Here is a 24,433-nt window from a genome sequence, read left to right as displayed (position 1 = left end):
GGACATTAGAACCTCTCAATTACAAATGATATCAGAGCCAGGCATCAGACGATGTGCTAGCGAGGACGTTGGACTCTGTACTACAAATGGTATCATAATCAGAGACCGAGCGGTGTGTCAGTAAAAAACGCTAATCCTAAAGGGAAGGATTGCGAGATCCCGAGGAAAACAAAGTAAAAAGATATAATATTGGCTTTTTGAGTAGTCTTTTTGTTTGGCTATGAATTGGAATCTCTAGTCTTTCCCCATAAAGTCTAGATTTCTATAAATAAATTTGAATGGTCAATAAAAAAAAAATAAAAAAATTTATTCCAAAGTTTAAACTTTATAAACCTTTTATTAAATTTGATAGAGGAACATGACGCATAACCCTTCATTATTATTTTAATTATATTTTTTTTAATTTTAATTTTACGACCCAATCTATTGTAGATATTGTCCTCTTTTTGGGTTTTTCCTTTCGGGTTTCCCCTCAAGGCTTTAAAACGCATCTACTACGGGAAGGTTTCCATACCCTTATAAAGGGTGTTTGGTTCTCCTCCCCGACCAATGTGGGACACAAAAATTGTAATTTAACATTTAAAAAAATTAAAATCAGGGGTGAAATTGTAAAATTATGTAATTTGAAGACCGAATTAGAATTCAATATTATTCTTATCGTTCATAATATTACAATTCATTATATTTGGTTTGAGATATACGAACATTTGGACTACAAACAATGTTCTGCACTGGAGCAGTAATGAAATAACTTATTTCCTAACGAAGCTAGCAAAATCGGGAGAGAATCGGTGAAGAACGATGGAGCATGATCTCACCTTCACATATGAGCATACTCGACAAAAAATGCAATAAATAAATAAAAAAAATCACGATTTTTCCATGAATGACAAATGGGTGGAATGCCTTCTTTCCTAACAAAGCTAGCGGAATCGGGAGATAACTGATGAAGTAACACCGANCCTCATAGAAAAAACGGATACTAATCCTCACCTATTCATTCATCAAAATATTTATAATCAAGCTGTTAAATTTAATCAGAGATGTTCATTTTTCTCATCGGTTGGATAGGGGAACCAAACATTTGGTGTGGAATCCTCTCCTTAACAGACACATTTTAAAACATTTGGGACAAAGTTTAAGCCCAAACACGACAATATCTACTAGCAATGGGTTTCAGCTCTTACACGACCTTGTTCCTCGCCCTCAAGTGTCACATTAATCGACTAAACTATACCGACCAGTTACAGCTCCTCATCCTATTCTCCGACCTTATTCCTTTCCCTCGAGTGTCACACTTATGTACTAAACTATACCGACCAATTACAGCTCCTCGTCTCATTCTCCGACGTTGTTCCTCACCCTCGGGTGTCACAATTATCTACTAAATGATACCGACCACGAAGAAAAATGTTGTAGGTTGGATATTTTTCCATTGGGATAAACTCTCCATTATTTTATTCCATATTTTTGTTTTATAGTGTAAAAAATAAGCAAAACTAATTATTATTTATTTATTTTATTTTCCAAAAACAAAAATGTCACGAAATTCAAGTGGTGGCAAAAAGAAGCACCAAAAAACCCACCCCCCCTGTCTTCTCTTCCTCCTCTCTCACTTTTTGAAGCCCTACAAATTCCCCCCTTCCCCTTCACTCTTCCTCCACACCCTTCTCTCTCTAGTCCCCCCCTTTCTCTCTCCTCCCCTGTTTCAAACAGAGCTTCATTTTAATGGCGACCATGGTCTGCAGAGGCTTACAGTCATGTCTCGACCCTCATCTTTCCGACCAAAGAACCTTCATTTTCCCCCCTTTTGAGCTCCCTTTAAAACACCCTTCTATTTCCTTAATCGATTCCGATCAAACCCACATTCTAAATCCTTCTCCCCCCGCCGGAATTCCCAATTCCGGCGCCGGCGATGGCGGATGGTCTCTACTTCAATCGCTCGCCCCACCGGCGAGTAAACAAGAATCGGTCTATGTTCATCCCCTGACCAAACGCTTCAACCCGACCGGCTTGAGCGAGAAGAGCCTGAACCTCTGTACTGAAAATTTGGGCAATGAAACCGGCAGCGATATAATCGAGAACACTATTTTCTCGCCGGAGATTGACGGCGAGGATTTTCACCGGAAATGGGAAAAGAAACCCCATTTCAATTCGAATTTGCATTCGGGTTCTCATTGGCTTCCGCCGCCGTTGACGACCATTAGAGAAACAGAGTCGTTTAGGGTGACACCTCACCGGGAAGAGGGGAGGCTGATAATTGCGGCGGTGAAAAGTCCGTCGAGGGCGCCGTGTTTTCTGGCGGAGAGAAGCGGCGGGCGGCTGAGGCTCTGTTTTGCAAAAACAGAGGAAAGTGAAGAGGCTGACGGCGGCGATATGGAGGTCGGCGATGAAATGGAGACCGGAAACGACCATGGAAAACTAAACGTGGAGAAAATTTAATTGCTTTTATTGTCTTTTAATATCGACACAGTTATGTGAATAAAATATCTATTATCTTTTTAAATCATTTTTTTTTAAAAAAATTATAACGATTAATAATTATATTAAATTAATTTTTACGAATTTGCCCTCATAAAAAAAAAATTATCATCATCAATAAAAATAACACTAATTTCTATGGTTTTTTTTTAAATTAATTCAAAATAATAACAATATTATTTCTTATTTATTTAATAATAATTATGTAAAATACTTTATATATAATTTATTATGATGTTTTTCTTTTTGTCTATTTTCAGAATGAGTAGATAATGAAAAGGAAATTTAGACCTATTTTTTTTCTACAAGTGGCAATATTATAATAACATATTTTTTGTTTCAAATTTTTCGATATAATAAATTAATATTTTATTTATTGATTTACGCTCGAATTGGCTACAATTTACATATTATATAGTTCGTGATTTTTTATTTGTATTTTTAAGTATGAAAAAGACGGTAAATTTATATTTTTGTTGTAAATGTAATTTTGTTTTTATTTAATTTAAAATAAGAAAATTATAATTTTCCACGTATTTATTTTTATAAAAAATAAAAATAAAAATAAAAAGTCAACCTCACATAAGGTATTGACTATTGAGATGAAAGGAAATCTAATGTCAAATCAAAATTCATTCTTCTTTTGTAATTTTGAATATAAATACAAAAATTCAAACAGTACCTTAAAAAAAACAAAATTTAATTACAATTTCCTCAAATATATGAAATAATAATAAATTCAAACAGTACCTTGGATCATTCGAGAATTCCGAGACTAGGCTAGAGCTCTTATAAGGTGATTCAGATTACCTTGTTGATCAAATATCTCAAGGCAAGAACATTGTTTGAGATTCGAATAACTCCACAAGCAAGATCGATCGTGTCTAGCTTGAATGATTCTTGTTGATCAAATATCTAAAGGCAAAAAACTTGTTTGAGATTCGAATCACTCCACAAGCAAGATTGATCATGTCGAGCTTGAATGATTTTACATACAATCTAAACTACATAGAATTGCAAAGAAATTGCACAAATGCTTCTTTTACTGTATTTTTCAAGTCTACTTACAAATACAACATACATAGCTTTATATAGTCTCAAAATGAAACTGAAACTACTAAAAGCATTCCATGTAACATTCGTACTTTAATGCCTATAATTAACCATTATGTAATTATAAACTAAAGTAAATAAAAAAATCTTAAAATACATTAATGAAATAAACTCTAAATTGTAATCCGCCCAAAATTTATAACATGAAACTTCATTCTTGTTCAATGTGGCAGGAATTGAAATATCTTTTGATAATTTCAACAATATTTTCTTCACATTGAAGCATATTGTATGATTGATGTCTCTTGGTTCATATCATAAGACCAATGAATAAGGTTTGAAAGTCCACCNCTTATACGAACTTTCTTGATTATTTTGCGAACCCAGGTTTTGTTTAACTCATTCAATAACCGTCATCTCTAATCTTACACAATTGTTTCATGTTGGATAATACGTTTAATCAACCATGTTTCGACCAATAATTTAAAAATATATTTTTTATAAAAAAAAAATATCTTAAAGATAATGATTTTTTTTTAATAATTAAAAAATAGGTAAATGGTAGAGAAAATTAGAAGGAAGGTTTAAATCGTGGAATTAGGGCATCCATTCATTCACATTTGTAAGAGATAGGGTGATGCATATCTGCCAGCCAACTCTTTTTTTTAATAATAATAAATAAATAAATAAATAACAAAAAAACAAATATTGGGTTTTAGAGAAAATTCCAAAAATTTATCGTTTTTTTAATATATTACTCGATACCCCTCATCCTTCTCGAGATCACTAAAGATACGACTGGAAGACTTTTTATTCTTTTTTGTAATTATTCATCGAGAACTTGTTGATAACAGAAGTAGCGGAATAAGCTGAAAAATTGATGTTTTTTTTTTTTTTTGCTTCTTCTTGTATTTATTCCCGACCGATATAGAGGAATAAACTGATTAAATGATGATCGTGACATCTTACAAATCTCTTGTACTGTATGTTATTTTCATATATTGATTATATGTCGAGATATGAGCGATGGTAGTACGATTTTTCTCGGGTATTTTGAATTATTGATTTTTTTTTTCAAGTTAACGAAGAATGAACACGTGGGTCGAGAAAGATAGAGGTCGGGACCCATAAAAGTATAGAGAAAATGTTGATGATGTGAAAGTGGAAGACAAAGTTGGTGATGTAATGGAAAAAAAAAAACTTTAGGGGAAAAGGGATTGTTTTATTTTTTGAAATTTTGAAATTTATTATTTTTTTAAAAATCTTTTCAATTATTTGTTTCCATCCATACGCCAACCTCCACGTGTTATTTATTATATTATTTTTTTTTATAATGGCTGCCCATACTATTTGGATATTTTGCTCTCGAGAATAAAAACTAATGATTGAATCGAAATATAATATACTAATATGAATAAGTTAATTTGAACACGTTTTTCTTTTAGTTTAAGAATTGCAGGTGCAGAAGATCGAGTCGTTTGGGGACGGAATAGTAATAGCGAAAATCGGTAACCTAATAATAGATTTTGCCATTGACACGGTTGGAACATCATAAGGGGATGTTCGTTGTGATGGGTTTTTTTTATTTTTTTTTTCAGATATTAGACTCACGTGACTCTCACAAATGATTGATCATTGGGTATAAACTCTATTGAGCAACCCTCAGATCGTTAGAGTTAAGTAGTTCTGTTCCTCGAAGTTTATTCTAGTTATCATGTGAGATCCCACATTGATTTAAGAGTGTAAAAATTTCTCTCTAGCAGACATAGTTTAAAACTATGAGGCTGACGACGATAAGTAACAGGTTAAAACGGACAATATTTGCTAATGGTGAGATTCGGTGGATTTAGACGGTTACCCATCAAACTCGTAATAATTAAGTTTAAAATTCATGTGTTATTTTAATTGTAATAATAATAATAATAATAGAAAGAAACAATTATTTAAAACATTTTTAATAATTTTTTGAATTCTTAATTTTATGTTTAATAAATTTTTAACTTCTTTAAAAAAATTAATTAATTAGTTAGATATAAAATTAAATGATATATTAAAAATAAAATTGAAAGTGTAAAGTTGATAAATATGAAATTTTATGGATTAATTAAATATTTTAAAAAATTTTAAGACCAAATAAACACAAATCTAGAAACTTAACGACTAAGCTTGCAATTAAAAAAAAAACATTTATTAATATAAAATAAATTAAAATTTTGTAGTTATAAAATATTACAATTATTGTTGTTTGCTTGTCCCAAATTGGAAATATATATATTTTGATGAATGGTGAATGTTGACATAAAATAGACCTTTCTAAAGCACAAAAAAGAAGGGTTTGAAAACTTTTAGAATTAAATAGCACCAATATATATATATATATTATATGTTTTTTTTTCTAGCTTTAAAATTTAAAAACATTATCTATTCGGGTCGATACATTTAGACATAATTCAATTGTTTTGATTGTAAATTTTTGACAAGTCAACCAACCCTCGTTAATAATAAACTTAACCCAACTCAATCAAATGTAATTTTTTTGAGTTAGTAATTGGTTTGGTTGTTTGAATAGTGACGTGTGAGACCAAAATTCAAAAGGTGGGTCGTGAGGATCTTGTTAAAGGGATTAGATGGCCCTATAAACGGTCCATTTTGCCGTCTAACACAAAACACAACAAGAATTTTTTAAATATTCGACTTTAGATTCAATTATAATTCCATGTCTAATCAAAATCATTCAACTTTGGATTCCAATGGACCATTCAAAGGGAAATTTTAAAGCATTGTTTTTTAGTTTTCTTCACAATGAAGTGAGAATATGGGTGTGCCCTCACAGTCATACCAACCATAGTTACCTTTTCTATCATCCAATCCGACCCTCGTATAGGGCCCATGGACTAGAGGTCGGTCAAAGCTTAGCTCAAAAGTTGAAGTTTGATCAACTTGGTTTAGTTCACCCTTTCATTCATCGGATATAATGGATAATCTTTTCAGAGATTGAGCTAGCTCACAAACCAACTTGTTTAAAACATGTATCGACTCGTCAAACTCAGCTTGAAGTCAAAGTTTGATCGACTTGGCTTGACCCAACCCTCTCATTTATTTCATTCATTTTTTGAGATTGGACTATCCCATAGATGAACTCAATTGAAACATACTTGAATAGTCAAGTCCATCCCAAGCTCAAAGTTTGATCGGTTTGGCTCGACTCAACTTCTTTACTTATTTTGTTCATTAGATAGGATATGGATCACCCTTTTCAGAGACTGGGTGCAAGATGCGTCCAAGATGCGATAGAATATTTTCCATCGAATTTCTCAAATCACGGGATTGTGGTCAGCTATAGAGTCTCAACTAATCCGATCGAGTTCCCTAGAACATTTTGTCTCTCCTTAAAAGAAGTGTTAGAGATGAGGGGATCCCAAAGTTCTTTCTATTTTCATAAATGAGCAGAAAAATTAGTTCAAACGTATAAAATATAGAAAGAAAGATCAAATGATTTGAAGTATAGATCCAAGCAAGACAAGACAAGAAAATCCTCTCATGGTCTACAGCAATAAGACAAAAGACAGCATCAAGAACAGCAACTGAGAGAACATACCAATCTTAGAGACCAGAGTGGCTGTGTTTTTTGATGCTGGCACAAAACTTCCATCTGCTGTGCTCGTGGTAAGAACAACGACAACCCAGTCATCTTCGGTACCAATGCCGATTCCTGTGTACTTGGTATCGTTAAGTTTTCCCGAGTACTGAGATTTCGTAAAGTTAGTGAGAACAAGATCGGGAACACGGTTTGGAACACAAGCAGGCATTATGGTTCCATCCCTTGTGTTGGAGATATTCAAATTGCACTTGGCTAGCAGGTTTGGATAGTCATCGAACTGAGGTTCGGTTCCAGATATCGTGTTGGAACCTGTGGTGTTTGTACAAGGTTGATTCTTGAATTTGTCAGCAATTTTTTCAGCAAGGCACTCTGCATTGTCGTTCTCGACCAGCGCTGTCAAGTTCAACGATGCACGATAACTGTTGATGCCTCTATGAAGATCATCATCTGTAGGAATTTCATGGCATCAAAATATGTCCGAAGTAAGATTGAAAATTAAACTTATTGCAGTTCATGGAGCAACCCTCTCTTCTATTTTATGAACACTTCCAGAGAGAGCCACTCCCACAATTCTATCTAAGAAAGCAACCAAATCATGAACAAGCTGAGCTCTTTACAGTTCTAAGCAAGGAGAAACATGAATAGACTACCAGCTTCCTTCAAGGGTGCACTAATAGCAAAAATTGAAAACTAAGGCTATGTTCGACAACCATTTGAATTTTGAAAATAGAGCCAATAAATACCACTTCCACCTATGGGTTTCTGTGCTTTTTATCTACTTTTTACATATATTTTCAAAAATCAAGCAATAATTTGTTTTATTTTTTAAATTTGGGTTAGAAGTCAAATGTTTTCTCGACGAAGAACAAACCTATTATAGATAAAAGATGAGAAAACAAGTAAAATTTTCAAAAACAAAAACTATGTAACAGCTCAAGCCCAAGCCCACCGCTAGTAGATATTGTCCTCTTTGGGTATTCCCTTTCGGGCTTCCCCTCAAGGTCTTTAAAACGTGTTCGATAGGGAGAGGTTTCCACACCCTTATAAAGAATGCTTTGTTCCCCTTTCCAACGATGTGGGATCTTACAGTACACCCCCCTTCAGGGCCCAGCGTTCTCACTAACACTCATTCCTCTCTTCAATCGATGTGATATCTCACAATCCACCCCCCTTCGGGGCTCAGCCTCCTCGCTGGCACACCACGCAGACGGGCAAGCTTGTTCAAGACAAAAGGGGATGGGCAAGCTTGGTGTCTCTAAAGCTAGAATTGGGACGGGCAAGCTTGTTCAAGACTAAAGGGGATGGGCCACGAGCATAATGCTAGGATACTAGGAGTAGCCCCATGTAAAAGAACCTGCTGTTCCAGGGATACACAATGAAGCAGGTTGTTTTGCCAACAATCCCAACCTAATGCTAAACTGGATAAATGAAAAGCTAACACAGATCAATAGCTTGGCACCATGGGATCCTTACTGATTTCGTATACAAGATTAACAATCCTAAAGAAGCCATCTAAACCCGAGGTGATCTCCAACAGAAAAGAAAACCTCTTCCATTACCATTTCAGCTCTTCAGCTCAAATTGTAAAGAGTTTGTTCTGTAATTTAGCTAATCAGTCTGTTTAGTTTATGGTGATTAGGTAATTCAATTGTTCAGATCTCCGATGAAGGCTTATATCTGTCAATCTCTCTACCATTAGGTCATAAGAAGAACAAATCTAAAAGATTACTTATCACATACGAATCATCTAATCCAAGAAGAAGTGAACAGAGAAAGAAAACTAATAAAACGACTGATGCCGAATTCAAAACACAACTTGACCAAACAAAATCCACCAAAGAACACTCAATCGCAGCATCTACAGAAGATTGCACGAACCCAGATCTCAAATGACAGTGCATGAAAAATCAAGATCTACATTCAAATAAACAATTAAAGAATGTATTAGAGAGAGCGAGAGAGAAAGAGAGCATTACCGTCGCATTTGACAGGGTGATTGAACAGGAGGATGCAAGCAAGAAGCAAAGGGAGAAGAAAACAGAGATGGGTGTTCGCCATTGTTGCAAGAAGAGGAAGAAAAGGGATCGAAATGGGTCCTGGGAAAGGCACAAGGAGCTGGTAATAAAGATTAAGATGGAAGTTTGTAGCTCTCAGTAAGTTGTTGGATGGGCCTTCTGGGTAGAGTGGATGGGAAGCTTCTTAAATGGCTACTGGGACCGACTGAAATCTACGCTCGCTGTACAGCGCCTGAACTCTAGATTGGTTTAAATTATATTATTTTATTTCTTTTGAGTTTTATTTTTTTCTATTCTTAAATGATGTTAACTTGAAATAAATAAATTATATTCTTTAAATGAATATTAAAATTTGTTGACAATATATTTTTCAATTTTCATAAAAGTAATATCATATATAGAACATTAAGTGCACTAAGATTTAAGTGCCGCCAAAAACTAAACGCAAAAAAAACTCCCGCATAACATATCTCAATACATTTTATAAGATTTTATTCGGTTAGGTTTTGTTTAAATCTATTCGGGTTCTCACAGATTTACCCAATGCTAATCTAACCCAACCCAACCCAACTCCTATAATTTGGGTTAGGTCGGTTCGGGTTGTTGAATTCATTATACGACCCTAATTACAGCTATCACTCCCGACCTCAGAATGGAGAATGGAGAATTAAAGGTGTCTGCCATTTGCAAATAGATAGAAAACTAAGGAAGGGAGAATTCTCATTTCCATATTCGCCAGTTTCTGAATCCAAGTCAAAAACATTTTATATACGAAGAACAATTACTGAAATCCAAGCGTCCAAGCTATCATCACCTGGGATTAACTTAAGAAAACCAACCAAAAAAAGAAAGCCTCTGGGATACATTACTCATGTACAGGCATGATCTTATTTGGAATCCAAGAGATTGTGCTGGTTCCATGAAACTGACTCTAAATTTGATCCAAAATGACCTCTGCCCCGGTAACCTTAAAGTCAGATGGAGCTTCCTCTATGTTAAGAGCCTTAACCGTCCCATCTACAACATAGGCTGACCATCTACAAAGAAGAAGAACATCAAAGAGTGTAGAATTGTCTACCTACTTGGACTCCATCTAAAACTAGAACAGCCCTACACAATCCAAACACTTTTGGCATGTCGAGAACAAGATTGATCGATCGTACCTTTGAGAACGAGGGCCGAGCAAAGCAACAGAAAGATCTTTATCCAGTTCCAGGCTCTTGTGAAAGCTCCCATCGAAGTCACCGTAAAATTGTATCTATATAGAAGCAAGAGGATTATGTCAGGATTGTATTATCATGAAAATTATGCAGCTTTCTATGTTAGAAGTCTGGACAAGGAAGCTTACAGCATCTTTCGCTTCAAGTTTCTCAGCCCAGCCATTGAGAGTATATGGGTCATTTACAGACACGCAAATAACAGAATCAATTCCCTTAGCCTTGAACTCATCCATTTTATTCTTGTAGCTAGGAACGTGCTGCTGGGAACAAACTCCTGTATATGCACCCTGGAAATTGGAAATGCAACTTTGAAATGTGCATCATAGTATAAACGAATTTAACACTGGAAAACACAGAGAAAGAGCAATTTTATATCTACTCCACATTCATCAACGATTGAATATTTATGACTTACAATGTACAAGCAAGCTTCAACAAAATGCCATGATTACCCACTTAAACAGGACAAAAACATTGAATAGTATGTTAAATGCTAAATGTTGTTTGATGATAAGTAGCAGCTTCTTTTCATTTTTTAATTTTCAAGATCGAAAGAAGAGGTTGTACTTGATTTTCTCAATTATTCACTCCTTGCCAAGGGAAGAAATAAAAGCAGTGTTGTTCTCGATCTTATATAATCTAATATCTATCACACCAAGTCCCATGGAGTTGATCTGTAATAGTCCAAGCCCACCGCTAGCAAATATTGTCCTTTTTTAACTTTCCCTTTTGAGCCTCCCATCAAGGTTTTAATACGTGTCTACTATGGAGAGGGTCTAGCCCTACTCTGGCCAGTGTCTCGCACTGTCTAGTGACTGGCTCTGATACCACTCAAGGTTTTAATATGTGTCTACTATGGAGAGGGTCTAGCCCTACTCCGATCAGTGCCTCACACTATCCAGTGACTGGCTTTGATACCATTTGTAACAACTCAAATCCACTACTAGCAGAGATATTAGTCCTATTTGGGCTTTCCCTTCCAGGTTTCCCCTCAAAGTTTTAAAACGCGTCTACTAGGGAGAGGTTTCCACAACCGTATAAGGATTGTTTCGTTTTCCACTCCAACCCCTGTGGGATCTCACATGATCAAACCGATAAAAACTAGTTTGGAATAAATNTTTTCATTTTTTAATTTTCAAGATCGAAAGAAGAGGTTGTACTTGATTTTCTCAATTATTCACTCCTTGCCAAGGGAAGAAATAAAAGCAGTGTTGTTCTCGATCTTATATAATCTAATATCTATCACACCAAGTCCCATGGAGTTGATCTGTAATAGTCCAAGCCCACCGCTAGCAAATATTGTCCTTTTTGAACTTTCCCTTTTGAGCCTCCCATCAAGGTTTTAATACGTGTCTACTATGGAGAGGGTCTAGCCCTACTCTGGCCAGTGTCTCACACTGTCTAGTGACTAGCTCTGATATCACTCAAGGTTTTAATATGTGTCTACTATGGAGAGGGTCTAGCCCTACTCCGATCAGTGCCTCACACATCAAGTGACTGGCTTTGATACCATTTGTAACAACTCAAATCCACTACTAGCAGAGATATTAGTCCTATTTGGGCTTTCCCTTCCAGGTTTCCCCTCAAAGTTTTAAAACGCGTCTACTAGGGAGAGGTTTCCACAATCTTATAAGGATTGTTTCGTTTTCCACTCCAACCCCTGTGGGATCTCACATGATCAAACTGATAAAAACTAGTTTGGAATAAAGAACTCACCAGCTAACAATTCATTGAATCATAAGGTTTTATATATCAAATATTTATCAGCTACGAGTACAAAATAAAGTTCATATATTCTCAGTACAAATCTAACAATTTTTTTCACAATATCCAATCAATCCTTTAGAGGTCAGAAATGAATGATGAACCACGAAGCATGTTTCTGATCCCTAAAATAAATCTTCATTTTACCAATGGATGAAAGCATCGATCATGAAAGTGAGCATATAAAAGTTCTTGTCCCAATCAAAGAGGCACACCGCGTTGAAAAGGAGATGAAGACTTATACGTAGGCAACTATTTCGGACAGAATTCATCATTTACATAGCATGTATACAACTGTAAAATACTGAATAGATTGACTTACAGGAAGCCCAAAGATGACGACCTTCTTGCCCTGAAATACCACGACCAATGGATTAATAAGATAAAGACTGAATACACTCAAATTATCATTCCATATAAAGCGTCAAACATAAACATTAAGCTCAAATCTGACCTTGAAAGCCCACAATTTCATAAACAATCAACATTTTTGTCTTATCTAAAATGCACAAGGATACTTCAAAAACTAAAACAATTAACCTCAAAACAAAATGCGAGTTAGNACGAACAATCTAAGAACGGACCTTGAAAATGTCTTTAAGCGGAGTCGTTGAGAACTTGGAGGAGACACCTTCGTCCCAGCTCCGAGCCTTCTGGAGAGCAGCATCCGGTGCGGCGGATACGATATCAGTCCCGACCGCCACCGCCGCAAAGGCTCGTGATGAAGCTCGGATTCGCATAGATTCAACCAGCGAGCTCATTGCGGAGGCGTTGACACGCTTCAGAATTGCGGAAGCCATGGATAACCCTAGCTGATACAAGATCCTCGACTATCAAATTGAAGAATACCACTTGGTGGCCGTGAATTAGTTGATGATAGACAGATTTCGCCGGAAAATTGGAAGGAAATGGGCGATTAGGCACAGTGGCTTATGAAGAAGAAGCTCTCATCGAACTCTAAATTTACACCTGGGCTTGAAGAACACGCGATTTTGGGTATGGGCTTTATTGACCTACATATTAGGCCCAAAACTAATTGGGCCATGTGGAAGCCCAAATAGATGTAGTGGGCTTAGGAGGTAAGTTTTGCAAATTTATAATTAAATCAATTAAACTCCTAATTCTTTTATAAGTGAAGTTATTTATTTATTTATTTATTTATTTATAATTATATATTAAAACATAATAAAAATCCTGCATAACTTTATTTCATAAGGGACATAACCAGCATATCACTATCTCACATGAACTAATATAATAAATAATTAAATGTTAATACACAAATAAAACTTAGAAATATTTAGAAACGATAAAGAAAATGTCTAAGCTCAACTCTTTTTGGGCTTAAAATAATAGGTCGAGGACGGTTGAGAATTGAGTCTCTTATTTTCCGACTTGATTCTGTAGCCCACGACATTTCTATGCTTCCTCTTTGGTGATGGCAACCGTGTCGGGATGAAAACTCCAGTACCTTTGCTCTCCCTTGCAAAGCCATTCTCGTAATCCACCATTAATGGCAATTGCCCAGGTCGGACTCGGTGAATTGTCCGACTCAAATCCTGCAAAAACGTTAATAATTAATATGTTTAATGACATGTTTAGTCCCTAAATTTTTTTAAGGTATTTGAGCTTTGTACTTTATATCCCGACTAAACACCGGAGATCGAGCCTATAGATACCATACCCATTTAAAAATACTTCAAAGTAACAAGTCGATCAATTACCATATTAACCAACCCTGGAAGCATTTTAAACATTAAACAAATATAAGACTAATTGTTCGTGAAGGGAGATGAAACGAACCGTATGAACGCTCGGAAACTCGTCGTCGTCCATAATGAGAAGCGAAATCCGCCTCGTGAGCTCGGCAAACAACAAATCATCATCGTCGACTTCGGTTTCCATCTCGAATCCTCGAAAACAAAGCAAAAAGTGAAAAGGGAAGGAAGAAAAAGAGTGGTTGGTTTGCTTGATTTGAAGTTTGAAGTAAGGTTTAAATAGGTTGAAAGTGAAATTTAATATATTATATAATATATTATCCATTTGGAAAAGACAGAAGAAAAAGACATAATTTTAACTGCAAATTATCTAATCCAAAGCCCTATCTCTGCTTCCCAATTGGCTGGGAGAGATCCACATGTTCTTGAGGAGAATCTTTTTTTTTTTTTTTTTTTTAATTTTCAAAAAAATTCTCTCCACAAATAATATATTTTTTAGTTTATTCGTACGACGGACCTAACAAGAATTAAGAACGTTATCAAAGATGCAAGACTCGGGTATGATCTCTCTTAGAAAATGCTCAAGGAATAGCAACATAGATGCTTATTGTCTTATGCTCGGCTATTGATTAGGGGCCAGCGTCCTCGTCGATACACCACCCAGTCGTTTTGGGCTTTCCCTTCTGGACTTATCTAGTGTTTCGTTTTTCTCTCCAACCAATGTGGGATCTCACATCTTTACTCGTTCACCTCTAATGTGATATGTTCCCTTTAAGTCATACGATCAACGGGAGTCCCCTCTACAGATCGAACTCCCTTTCACCAATTCCCGACCATCACGGGTCACCTAGGAAAGTTTGAATAGAAGCCATTAAATTACCTTGGAAAGACCTTTTACATTGTAATGTTACAAATTTAGCACTAAATATGTACAAAAATGGAAAAACTATGCTGTTTATTCCAAGTATGCCCCTGGCTGTCCAAAAATTTTGGCTGCTTCCAAAACTAATGAAGAATGTTGATTTGGCTTCTGGTTGCATTTCTGTAAGCTGATTCAATCACTTCTCGGTAAAGCTTCAGTAATCATCGACGTTCTTCGTAAATTCAAAACGGTTCTTGCAGGAAGACGCCCGACCGACCGACCGACTCGATATGTCCATAAGTTACAGATACCTGTTTGGCATCAAGAGTTCCATTCATGCTTCAAGAACAGTGCATAAAGAAGTTCATTCCACACATCAGGGACCCCAGGCAAACACCAATGACTACAATCCTGTCGATGAAGAGGCGCAGGACCGACGTCACGACTGAGGTAGTAAAGTGACGAATGCCCATCCTTTCTCCGAGCAGTCATTCGAGTTACATTTAGTATCTCTAATTTCGTTGTGTTTTGCATGGTCTGATAACTTGAAAGGATAGCATTAGCTAGCCTGAAATGTGACCATGTTTCAGGAGGAACGAGCGAAGAACCGAGCTCAGGTAGAGCTTCCAAGTGACAATTCCCACCATTCCTCCAATTTCCACCTCTGCAGGATTCGCAAATCTAATTATACACACAAAACTCCGAAAAAACTCCGAAAAACGAAACATAAATCTCCGAAAACTTACCTAAAATGAACCGGGGCGAACATTCGAAAGAAAACCTTCGTTTTTTTCGAGTCTAGTTCGTTGTTGATCCAGTTCATCACGGTCTTGAGCGACCGCTGATATGCATCATCGATCTTCATTCCAATCTTTACCTCATTTCCTTCTTGGAAGTAACAGCCTCTGTTCATATCATACAAGAACACAAATCATTGATTGAGAGAAGCTTGGAAATGGAACTCATAAAAGGTTTAAAACGTTACCCTCTTATGGTCTTCTCATAGTTCCACCAATGCCCTGTGTTAAACACCAAAACATCAGCATTTTTCCACTTGGCTGAGGACCAATCCATTTGATCTAGCTTAAGGGTAGTCTTGATGGCTTGAGAGGCCCCAGAAGGAGGCCGGCTCTGCAGGATGAGAAAGGGAGCTCTGTAATACTCAACAGTGCAGTTGAAATCCTTGAATTTGAACACTAAGGATCCCTTGTGCTTTGTAATGGGGCTGCCATTCACTTCATATATGGACTCTTTGTTTGGAACTACAGATGATAGCATACATAGAAGAGATTCCCATTGGTTTCGTCCGATCGAGTCGCCGACGAACACCACACGTTTGTTTCGTAGTTTCTCTAGCATGAGCGTCGCGTTGAATCTGATGAACGTTAATCCAAATATGTTTAAGAGATGATTCGAAAAACACCCATCAAAAGTTGATCATTCAATGTCAAACTTATGAACACTAAGTAGTAGCTTCAGAGTTACACAAACTAGAAGAATAATTACAGTTCAACCCCAAAAGACTGGTGTCACAAATTCGTAAAGTTTAGAAGTGGTTTTGCAAAATTTCTATGACTAATAGTGTGAGATCCCACGTCGGTTGGAGAGGAGAAAGAAGCATTCTTTATAAGGGCGTGGAAACCTCTCTCCCTAGCAGACCGTTATAAAAACCTTGAGGAGAAGTCCGAAAGGGAAAGCCCAAAGAGAACAATATATGATGTGGGCTTGGGCGGTTACTAATGATATTAAAGCTAGATACAGGTGGTGTGCTAGCGAGAACGGTGACTCCGAAAGGGGGTGGATTGTGAGATCCCACGTCAATTGGAGAGAGAAACGAGTGCTAACGAGGACGCTGGTCCCCGGAGGGAGAGATGGATTGTGAGACCCCACATCGATTGGAGACCAACGATAAAGCAAGTGACAGCGAGGACACTAAGCCCTAAAGAGGGTGGATTTGTGAGATCCCACATCGATATAGGAACCCGTGCTAACGAGGACGCTGGACCCCGGAGGTGGGGTGGATTGTGAGATCCCACATCAATTGGAGACTAATGAGGAAGCAAGTGAAAGCGAGGACGCTAAGCCCTAAAGAGGGCGGATTGTGAGATCCCACATTGGTTAGAGAGAGAACGAGTGCTAACGAGGAAGCTGGACCTAGGAGGGGGTGGATTGTGAGATCCCACATCGATCGAAGAGGGGAACAAGTGACAGCAAGCACGCTGGACCTAAAGGGGGTGGATTGTGAGATTTCACATCGATTAGAGAGGGGAACGACATCGATTGGAGAGGGAAACCAGTGCTAGAAAGGACACTCGGTCCCCAAAGGGGTGGATTGTGAGATCCCACATCGGTTGTAGAGGAGAACGAAGCATTCTCATTCTTTACAAGAGTGTGGAAACCTCTTCCAGCACAAACACGACAAAACATTGTTTTCACAAGCAAACTAACTAGAACAATAATTAACTAACAAAATTCCATTGATAATTACAAGAAACGCAACAATTTCAATGATTACTACATAAACAGAAGCTCATCTATACTACACAGAGAGGTCCCTATCTCACAACCATCCAACGATTCACGGGTGAAATCAATCAATGAACAGAAAGAACAAAATGACAAATATCACAAACGAGTGAAGAACATAAAACAAGAAATTCAAACTAAGCAGAATCCAGACCTCGTAATAATCATCAACACAATTCAAACTAAGAAATCCGCCACAATCAGATTAATCTAACAAAGAACATGAAGAACAGAGAAGAAAATGAACCTGGGCAAGTTACAAAGCTTAGGTTGCCATCTCCATTTAGTGTATAACAAATCAGGGCGGCCATTTTCAGAGCAGCGAAAGCCTTGATCCACAAATGGGCAGTTCATAGACTCATACAAAGGATAAGAATCATCCCAAACCCAATCTCCATCAAACACATCACATCCATTTCCCTCTTCAGAAAGAAACTCAACCTTACGAATCTGACTCAAATTTTCATTTCTCAACCAATTAAATCTCTCTGATCGAAGCGCAAACACAAACCCTTTCGAAGCAGTTCTAAAATCCAAGTAAAAGAATCCACAAATCAAACAAACCGATACAAAAAAGAAGCCCAAAACCGCAATCGACGGCTCAAACAGCCTCAATCGCTTCAGTTTATTGCAGACTTCAGTGAACGCCATGGCTTCAAGAAGAATCAGAGAAGGGTTATTAGACATTGAAGGGTAAACAGAGAGGGAATAATCATGAAATCGAAGTTGTTTTGCTTGGTAGGTCAGTTTAGAGAAGTAATGAATGGAGGGATTTGAAAAGAAAAAAAGAGGGGAAAGAGAGATATGGGTGTTAAGGAAGCAAGGAAGCATTCATGGCGGAAGAATAAACAACAAAAATCTTCTTCCCCACTTTACTTCTTTTTGGATTTCACTTCATGAACAGATTATAATCAAATGAAGAAGATGATTAAGAACAACAACTTCAAAATGGAGAAGAAAGTGGGTTGGGATTAGAAAGTGGTGCGGTTGCTTACTGTAATTTGTTAAATGGGAAGAGAGAGAAACAGAGGAAGAGAGAGAAACAGAGGAAGAGAGAGAAAAGGGTTTGATTGGCAAACTCGTGGGTAACGGATAGCCGGAGGTGGAACACTAAGTCCACCATCACTTCCAATTCCGGTGCGTGAAATTACTATTTAGTCCTTAAACTTATTATTAAATAAATATATTTTAAATTTTATAAACTTATTAAATTAGATTAAAAAATAAGTATTTTAATTCTTATAAACTTGTAATTATATTTAATTTTATGTTAATTTTTTAAAAAATAAATTAACTAAATTTTAGAGTAATAAATATTTTACCTATTAAAACAAATTACCTAATCCGAAATAATGTGGATGGTAGGTAGATAAAAAAATCAATTGACATTAATTTAGGTTTGTGTAGTGCACGATTTGAAAGGCGCGTGGGGGATGTTCTTGCCGTAAACGGGATTTCGGACACTGCTTTGGCTGTAAAGCCGTTCCCTTGTTTTGCTTTTCTTTTTGTTGTTGATCAAAACCAGATGCATCGACGCGCGTGAACAACCAACGGCGACGAATCTAAGCCCATATTTATTTTAATCATGGAAAAAATGTATTATATTTGGTAAATTCATTTATTTTTATTGGAAAATATTTTAAATTGTACATTTCTAAATTTATTTATATTAAAAATATTGGTAAAAATACTTTTTAATAATTTAAATTTCATATCGGTAATAAATACCTTTCTTTTTATTGTTGTAATAAAAAGTAGAAAATGGAAAAAGAATATTTAAATAAATAGAAAACAAATATTGTCCACTTTATAAAATGTATCCAAACTTATTTTTCAAGTCATTATTTAATAATTATTCTGAAAAATAAAAAAGTCATAACTCAATGACTTTTTTAATGTTTTTTTTTTTTGGGCTTAAATTAAAAAAAAAAGTGAAATTCAACTAGTTTTTTTATTTTAAAATTAAAATATAAATTGGGAATATTTTTTAATATAGAAAAACGCATGAATAAATAATTGCCGTCACTCTATATAATAATTTAAAATAAAAATAAAAAGTCAAAATTTGTCATAAAAAATTTATGATATTAATTAAACCATTAATTAATTAACAAATTTGAAAATACGTACATTCATTTGGTACATATAATTATATCAAAATATTTATTTTTCGATATATTAAAAATGTTTAATTAAATTAATAATTTAATGAGTAAATAAATGTGAATTCTTTTTTAAAAGTGAGAATTAAAAAATGAGAAAAATAAAATTAAAAAATAATAATAACAATTCGCCCAAGGTGTCATATTCTTGACGTAACAACAAGGCATTGATTAATTAAAATTATAATATATAAATATATATTTCATAAGATCTATGGTAATCAAAATTATTAATTAAATCTTCGACACATCACAATCTGTCTAACAGACCTTTTAATCAAACATATTATTTAAATTAAAATATTATTCTGATATTTGTAGTAGGACAATTCTATAATAATTATTAGACATAAATTAAAAAAATATATTTCATAATTATTGTCTTAAATATTCAAGAATAATAAATGGTTAAGATATATATAATTTAAATAAGCAATAAATGTACATCAATATGAAAATGAAAGAAGAAGAATTAAATTGTAATTAAAATCATACACGTAAATCAACGCCAAACTTTAGGCTTTCTTTTTATACATATTATTATTTAATTTAATGCACATTGCCAAATAATCACGCCAGATCATCGTTTCCAATTATCCAATAGAATTCCACAATTCTGACACGTACCCAAATGGTGTCCCACAAACCATTTATTTCGGATCTCTGTTTCGCGTGTTTCTTCCCAACTTTATAACAAATTAAATTTATTTATTTATTTATTTGCGTCTATTTTATTAATCTTTAAAAAATATTTAATCGATTATTTAACTATTATGGAAGATGCATGAACTTATTAGATATCCCAAAATCAAATCTATAATATTGACATATATATATATTAAAATGATTAAATAATAATAATATTTTGAAAATATAAAACAATGAAGGGTAATAAATATTAATATTTAAAAAGATAATTATTATAAATAAATGAGATGTAAGAATATTTTGGATTCGGCGTGTGAAAACTGCATGGCGTACACATCGCGTCTCGCATCAATGGCGGAATCCATGCCTTATTTGAATTTAAAGCTAAGGCGGGTCCCACATATTTAATAATTACATTAAAAATCTGAGTTATTTAATGTTTTAGGCCCACATGTTGTTGGGCTGGACCAAGATGAGGAAGCCCATATGAGGCCCACTGAAATGAGATCAGAGAGGTTTCTCTGTTCAGAATTGAAATAATGGGACCAAATTTCATGAGTCCTAATGATTTGAGGACTCATATTGAAGACACCACTTTGATTAAACAAAAGCAGAGGCAGAACAGTTGGTGGCTGTATGTACATTGAAGACTCATATTTACATTGCGCTTAAAACCAGACCATTCACTACAACAATTAAGAACCCTCACCTTCCTCCAACATGATTCATGAAATCTCCATTGGGAAATTGAGGTAACCCAACCCAGTGCCCGCTGCAGCCTTTGGCCCCTCCACCTGAAAGCTCAAACATCAAAGATACGCCATAAGGATTCCTTTATGAGCAAATATTAACTTAAATGCTTTCGGTTTACATCCTATTTTAACCCTTTTTCAACTCTCCCGGCTTCTTTTTCTAACGCTGGTTGGGCTCACCGGACAACGAACCATTCCTTATAAGGGTGTGGAAACCTCTCTTTAATAAACGCGAGATCCCACATCCGTTGGAGAGGAGATCGAAGCATTTCTCATAAGGGTGTGGAAACCTCTCCTTTATAAACGCGAGATCCCACATCCATTGGAGAGGAGATCGAAGCATTTCTCATAAGGGTGTGGAAACCTCTCCCTAATAAACGCGTTTTAAAATCGTGAGGCTGATGGTGATATGTTACAAGCTAAAGCGGACAATATCTGCTAGCGGTGTACTTGGGCTGTTGCAACTACCTAACCTCGTTACATTTGGTGAGTACCCACACGGTACAATGGTTTGAACCCCATTTCCTCTAAACCCTTTACTTCTCTTATTACCCGTCATTAATTTCTTGTAGAATGATTAATGAAGACCCAAATAGATTTGAATACACAACATTTAACCTACTATGTTCAAGCAAGCCTTTATTGTTGATTGGGTAAATGAACATAATATGTGACTATGAGGTTTCCCATATGACCTAGTACTAAACTTGTTCCAGCTTCCATTGATATATCAAATTTTTTCATCCAAAGTTCAGAAGAACATCATATTGATCCAGATAGAACAGGGAAGAAAGCTTTAAACTATGTTTAGATATAGTTTTGTCATTACCAAATCCAAGCTGAAGGAAGGATTGTTCAATGGGTGGGGACACAGAAAGTGAATGTCTCATTGAAAAGTATATCCTTGAAATTCTTTTTATAGTCGTTGAAAAGGAAGGGAGGGGCTCACCAGTCACCACTACCTTATGAATATGATATCCAGTCTAAAAGAAAGTGAATTCTTTGTTTTGTGGCGAAACTACTTTCCAGTTCCATTGAGATAAGATCATAATCTTTGACTCTTCAACAGTGACCATCACTCACAGAAAAATGTTGAAATTCAGTGAACCAATGATGATTTCAGACTTTCAGTGAATTCCAATCCTAATTTTGTATCCATTCTCCTAAATCCAGATTTGAAAAAAGAGCTTGATAATCACATACCTTGAATTTCGCACCCCAGATCTCTTCCTCAGGAGCAGGCTCAGCAGTAATCTTGTTCTTCGGATTCTCATAGCATCTCAATTCACCCTCCGCCGTGGAGAAGAAACAGCCTGAAATCGAAATAAACAATCCAACATAACTCCATTTGCCCTAATTTTAAAATCTAACAAAATCGAGCCCTAAATTTTCAAAATACCTTGAGGAAACGAAGCGAGGGATTTTCCACAAGCACTTTTGAGGAGACCTGCATCATCGGCGAACGCAATGTATCCATCGGCAGTGATTCCCCAAAACAAAGGCACTTTCCCGAACTGATCCTGCAAAATCCAAAATCAATCGAAAGCGAAATCAGAAATGGATGCTCTGTTCATCGATTTTGAAGACTAGAAGTTGAAATTTGAGTTACAGAGGCGACAAAGAGAGTGGAGGAGGAATTGTCGAAGAGGACGAAAGCGAAACTGCCGCTAAGATGGCTGACGACATGGTTGGCCGGATATGGAGCTCGATCACGAAGAGCTTTGTAAGCTTCGATGATTAAGAGACCTTCATTGGTGGATTTAGGAAGACCGTATTGGTTCCTTAAGCTTCCCAAATTGTCTAGGGCTCCTTCGAACAAGCAGAAGATCTCCTCCTTCACTGCAAACGATCTGCCATGGCCTCAGTACTCAAATTTTCATTTAAATAATAATAATAATAAATAAATAAATAAATATATATATATATATATATATATATATATATATATATATATATATAACGAAAATTAAAAAATAATATTAAAAAGCCTTTTTATTTAGTTTTTCAATTTTGTTGAATAGGTATCTCAATTTTAATTTAAAATTAAAAAATATTCCTATTAAATATTAAATGTAGTATAAATTCTAATAAATTAGAAGCAGGCATTTAGAAATTTTATTATTTTCAAAATTTAAAAATAAAAACTCAACAACTTTTGTTTTTAGATACTACTAGAATTCTCGAGATGACGGTTTGCTACAAAGTGTGAAATGACAACAGTACCCCTATAATATCATTAGTCTCGACATTTTATAAACATTTCAAAAATATTTTATAATAAAAATTTAGGGTAATAAAATTTTAAGTAATTTTAAAAGATTTAAAAGAGGGTAAAACGTTATTATAACATCTATATTATTTAGACACAAAATTAATTAATTAATTAATTAAAAAGGAAAAAAAACTTAAAAACTTATAATTTACGTTTTTCTTGGTTCATATTCGTATTGCTTAGTAAAAAGGGTTTAATTCCGAGCGCCACCGTACGACGGCGTTTTAACGGAGAATCTCCGGTACCTGGGGCGCAGAGGAGATTCGTTGTGGTGAGTGAAGGCGAGATGAACATGGTCGCCGATCTGAACAGAGATGGCGGCGGCGTTGGTATCCACGAACCGCTTCGCCAGCGCCGTCGAAGAAATCTTCGGCGATGGAGTCCGGCAGCCGGCGGCCACCAGCTCGTCCGGCGGCGACATGATCGAACTGCTGAATATTCCCAACATAATTTTGGAGTGAAAAAATAAAATAAAATAAAAACAGAAAAATAAATCGAAGCAACGAAGAATGAACGGTTAGTGCAGTGAGAGAGTTAAAGATCCGGCTATCTATTTATAGGGCTGTTTCGGGAGTGGAGGGTATTTTAGTAATTTTGCTTGGATTACAATTATCTTCTATGATGTCTTCACTACTGGGTCCACGTCAGAATATTTTCTTCATGATCACCGAAAATTGCTATTTTACATTTGTCGTTTTTCTTTTTAAAAGGATATTAACGTCCTTTTAATATATATTTATATATATATTCACGCTTCATAAATTATCTCTAAATTTTTTAATGTAAATAATATTTTAAAAATTAAAATATATTTTTAAAAAAATTAAAAATATTAATAAAACTTTTTAAAATTCAAATATAATTTTGAAAACATTTTAATATATTTTAAGATAATTATTGAATTAATTTTAAATTAAAAATGAAGTAGGTAGATTTATGGGATGAATTTAAAATATATTATAAAGGTGGAAGCAGCCTAGAAGAATGAAATGTATGCAGCAAATGGAATATATGCTTTTTATTGTCAATTTACTGAAAAGACCCCACCAGCTTGACGTAGATGAGGTTGTGCGGCCCACGAGTAAAATAATAATAAATAATAATTAAAATTGTGAGGCTAACGACAATCCGTATTGAATAACGATGGGCAATATCTACTAGCGGTGGGCTTGAGATGTTACAAATGGTATCAAAGTTAGATACTGGGCGGTGTGTCAACGAAGACCTTGGGCTTCCGAGGGAGTGGATTGTAAGATACCACATCAATTGGAGAGGAGAACGAAACATTATTTAATAAAGGTGTGGAAATATCTCTCTAATAGACACATTTCAAAATCGTGAGGCAGACGGTGATAGATA

At 35.4% G+C, this 24,433-nt stretch overlaps 6 protein-coding genes across 6 annotated transcripts; 1 reads left to right on the top strand and 5 right to left on the bottom strand.

Moving 5' to 3' along the window:
• Nucleotides 1-1,649: 1,649 nt before the first annotated feature.
• On the top strand, nucleotides 1,650-2,512 carry LOC111778950 (protein FANTASTIC FOUR 3-like). Its single transcript, XM_023658963.1, has one exon. The coding sequence runs from the start codon at nucleotides 1,729-1,731 to the stop codon at nucleotides 2,440-2,442; it is 714 nt and encodes a 237-aa protein (XP_023514731.1). The 5' UTR covers nucleotides 1,650-1,728; the 3' UTR covers nucleotides 2,443-2,512.
• A 4,465-nt stretch (nucleotides 2,513-6,977) lies between these two features.
• On the bottom strand, nucleotides 6,978-9,410 carry LOC111779006 (uncharacterized GPI-anchored protein At5g19250-like). Its single transcript, XM_023659033.1, has 2 exons — nucleotides 9,112-9,410; nucleotides 6,978-7,582 (listed from the first exon to the last, which is right to left on the bottom strand). The coding sequence occupies exons 1-2, from the start codon at nucleotides 9,191-9,193 to the stop codon at nucleotides 7,080-7,082; spliced, it is 585 nt and encodes a 194-aa protein (XP_023514801.1). The 5' UTR covers nucleotides 9,194-9,410; the 3' UTR covers nucleotides 6,978-7,079.
• A 435-nt stretch (nucleotides 9,411-9,845) lies between these two features.
• LOC111779005 (peroxiredoxin-2F, mitochondrial-like) lies at nucleotides 9,846-13,104 on the bottom strand. The gene is made up of 5 exons (XM_023659032.1): nucleotides 12,719-13,104; nucleotides 12,457-12,486; nucleotides 10,499-10,657; nucleotides 10,314-10,408; nucleotides 9,846-10,187 (listed from the first exon to the last, which is right to left on the bottom strand). Exons 1-5 carry the CDS (start codon nucleotides 12,932-12,934, stop codon nucleotides 10,082-10,084), a joined length of 606 nt encoding a protein of 201 aa, XP_023514800.1. The 5' UTR covers nucleotides 12,935-13,104; the 3' UTR covers nucleotides 9,846-10,081.
• A 213-nt stretch (nucleotides 13,105-13,317) lies between these two features.
• On the bottom strand, nucleotides 13,318-14,116 carry LOC111779237. The gene is made up of 2 exons (XM_023659343.1): nucleotides 13,938-14,116; nucleotides 13,318-13,693 (listed from the first exon to the last, which is right to left on the bottom strand). The coding sequence occupies exons 1-2, from the start codon at nucleotides 14,037-14,039 to the stop codon at nucleotides 13,463-13,465; spliced, it is 333 nt and encodes a 110-aa protein (XP_023515111.1). The 5' UTR covers nucleotides 14,040-14,116; the 3' UTR covers nucleotides 13,318-13,462.
• A 588-nt stretch (nucleotides 14,117-14,704) lies between these two features.
• Nucleotides 14,705-18,323, bottom strand: LOC111779206 (protein trichome birefringence-like 11). Its single transcript, XM_023659302.1, has 4 exons — nucleotides 17,488-18,323; nucleotides 15,700-16,089; nucleotides 15,461-15,619; nucleotides 14,705-15,378 (listed from the first exon to the last, which is right to left on the bottom strand). The coding sequence occupies exons 1-4, from the start codon at nucleotides 18,069-18,071 to the stop codon at nucleotides 15,036-15,038; spliced, it is 1,476 nt and encodes a 491-aa protein (XP_023515070.1). The 5' UTR covers nucleotides 18,072-18,323; the 3' UTR covers nucleotides 14,705-15,035.
• A 2,267-nt stretch (nucleotides 18,324-20,590) lies between these two features.
• LOC111778556 (stem-specific protein TSJT1-like) lies at nucleotides 20,591-23,602 on the bottom strand. The gene is made up of 5 exons (XM_023658458.1): nucleotides 23,320-23,602; nucleotides 22,412-22,652; nucleotides 22,202-22,322; nucleotides 22,006-22,115; nucleotides 20,591-20,844 (listed from the first exon to the last, which is right to left on the bottom strand). The coding sequence occupies exons 1-5, from the start codon at nucleotides 23,520-23,522 to the stop codon at nucleotides 20,776-20,778; spliced, it is 744 nt and encodes a 247-aa protein (XP_023514226.1). The 5' UTR covers nucleotides 23,523-23,602; the 3' UTR covers nucleotides 20,591-20,775.
• Between the last annotated feature and the right edge of the window lie 831 nt (nucleotides 23,603-24,433).

This window comes from Cucurbita pepo, chromosome LG17, assembly GCF_002806865.2.
Source record: "Cucurbita pepo subsp. pepo cultivar mu-cu-16 chromosome LG17, ASM280686v2, whole genome shotgun sequence".
NCBI classification, from domain to species: domain Eukaryota; kingdom Viridiplantae; phylum Streptophyta; class Magnoliopsida; order Cucurbitales; family Cucurbitaceae; genus Cucurbita; species Cucurbita pepo.
This window is presented reverse-complemented; position numbering and strand designations above follow the sequence as displayed.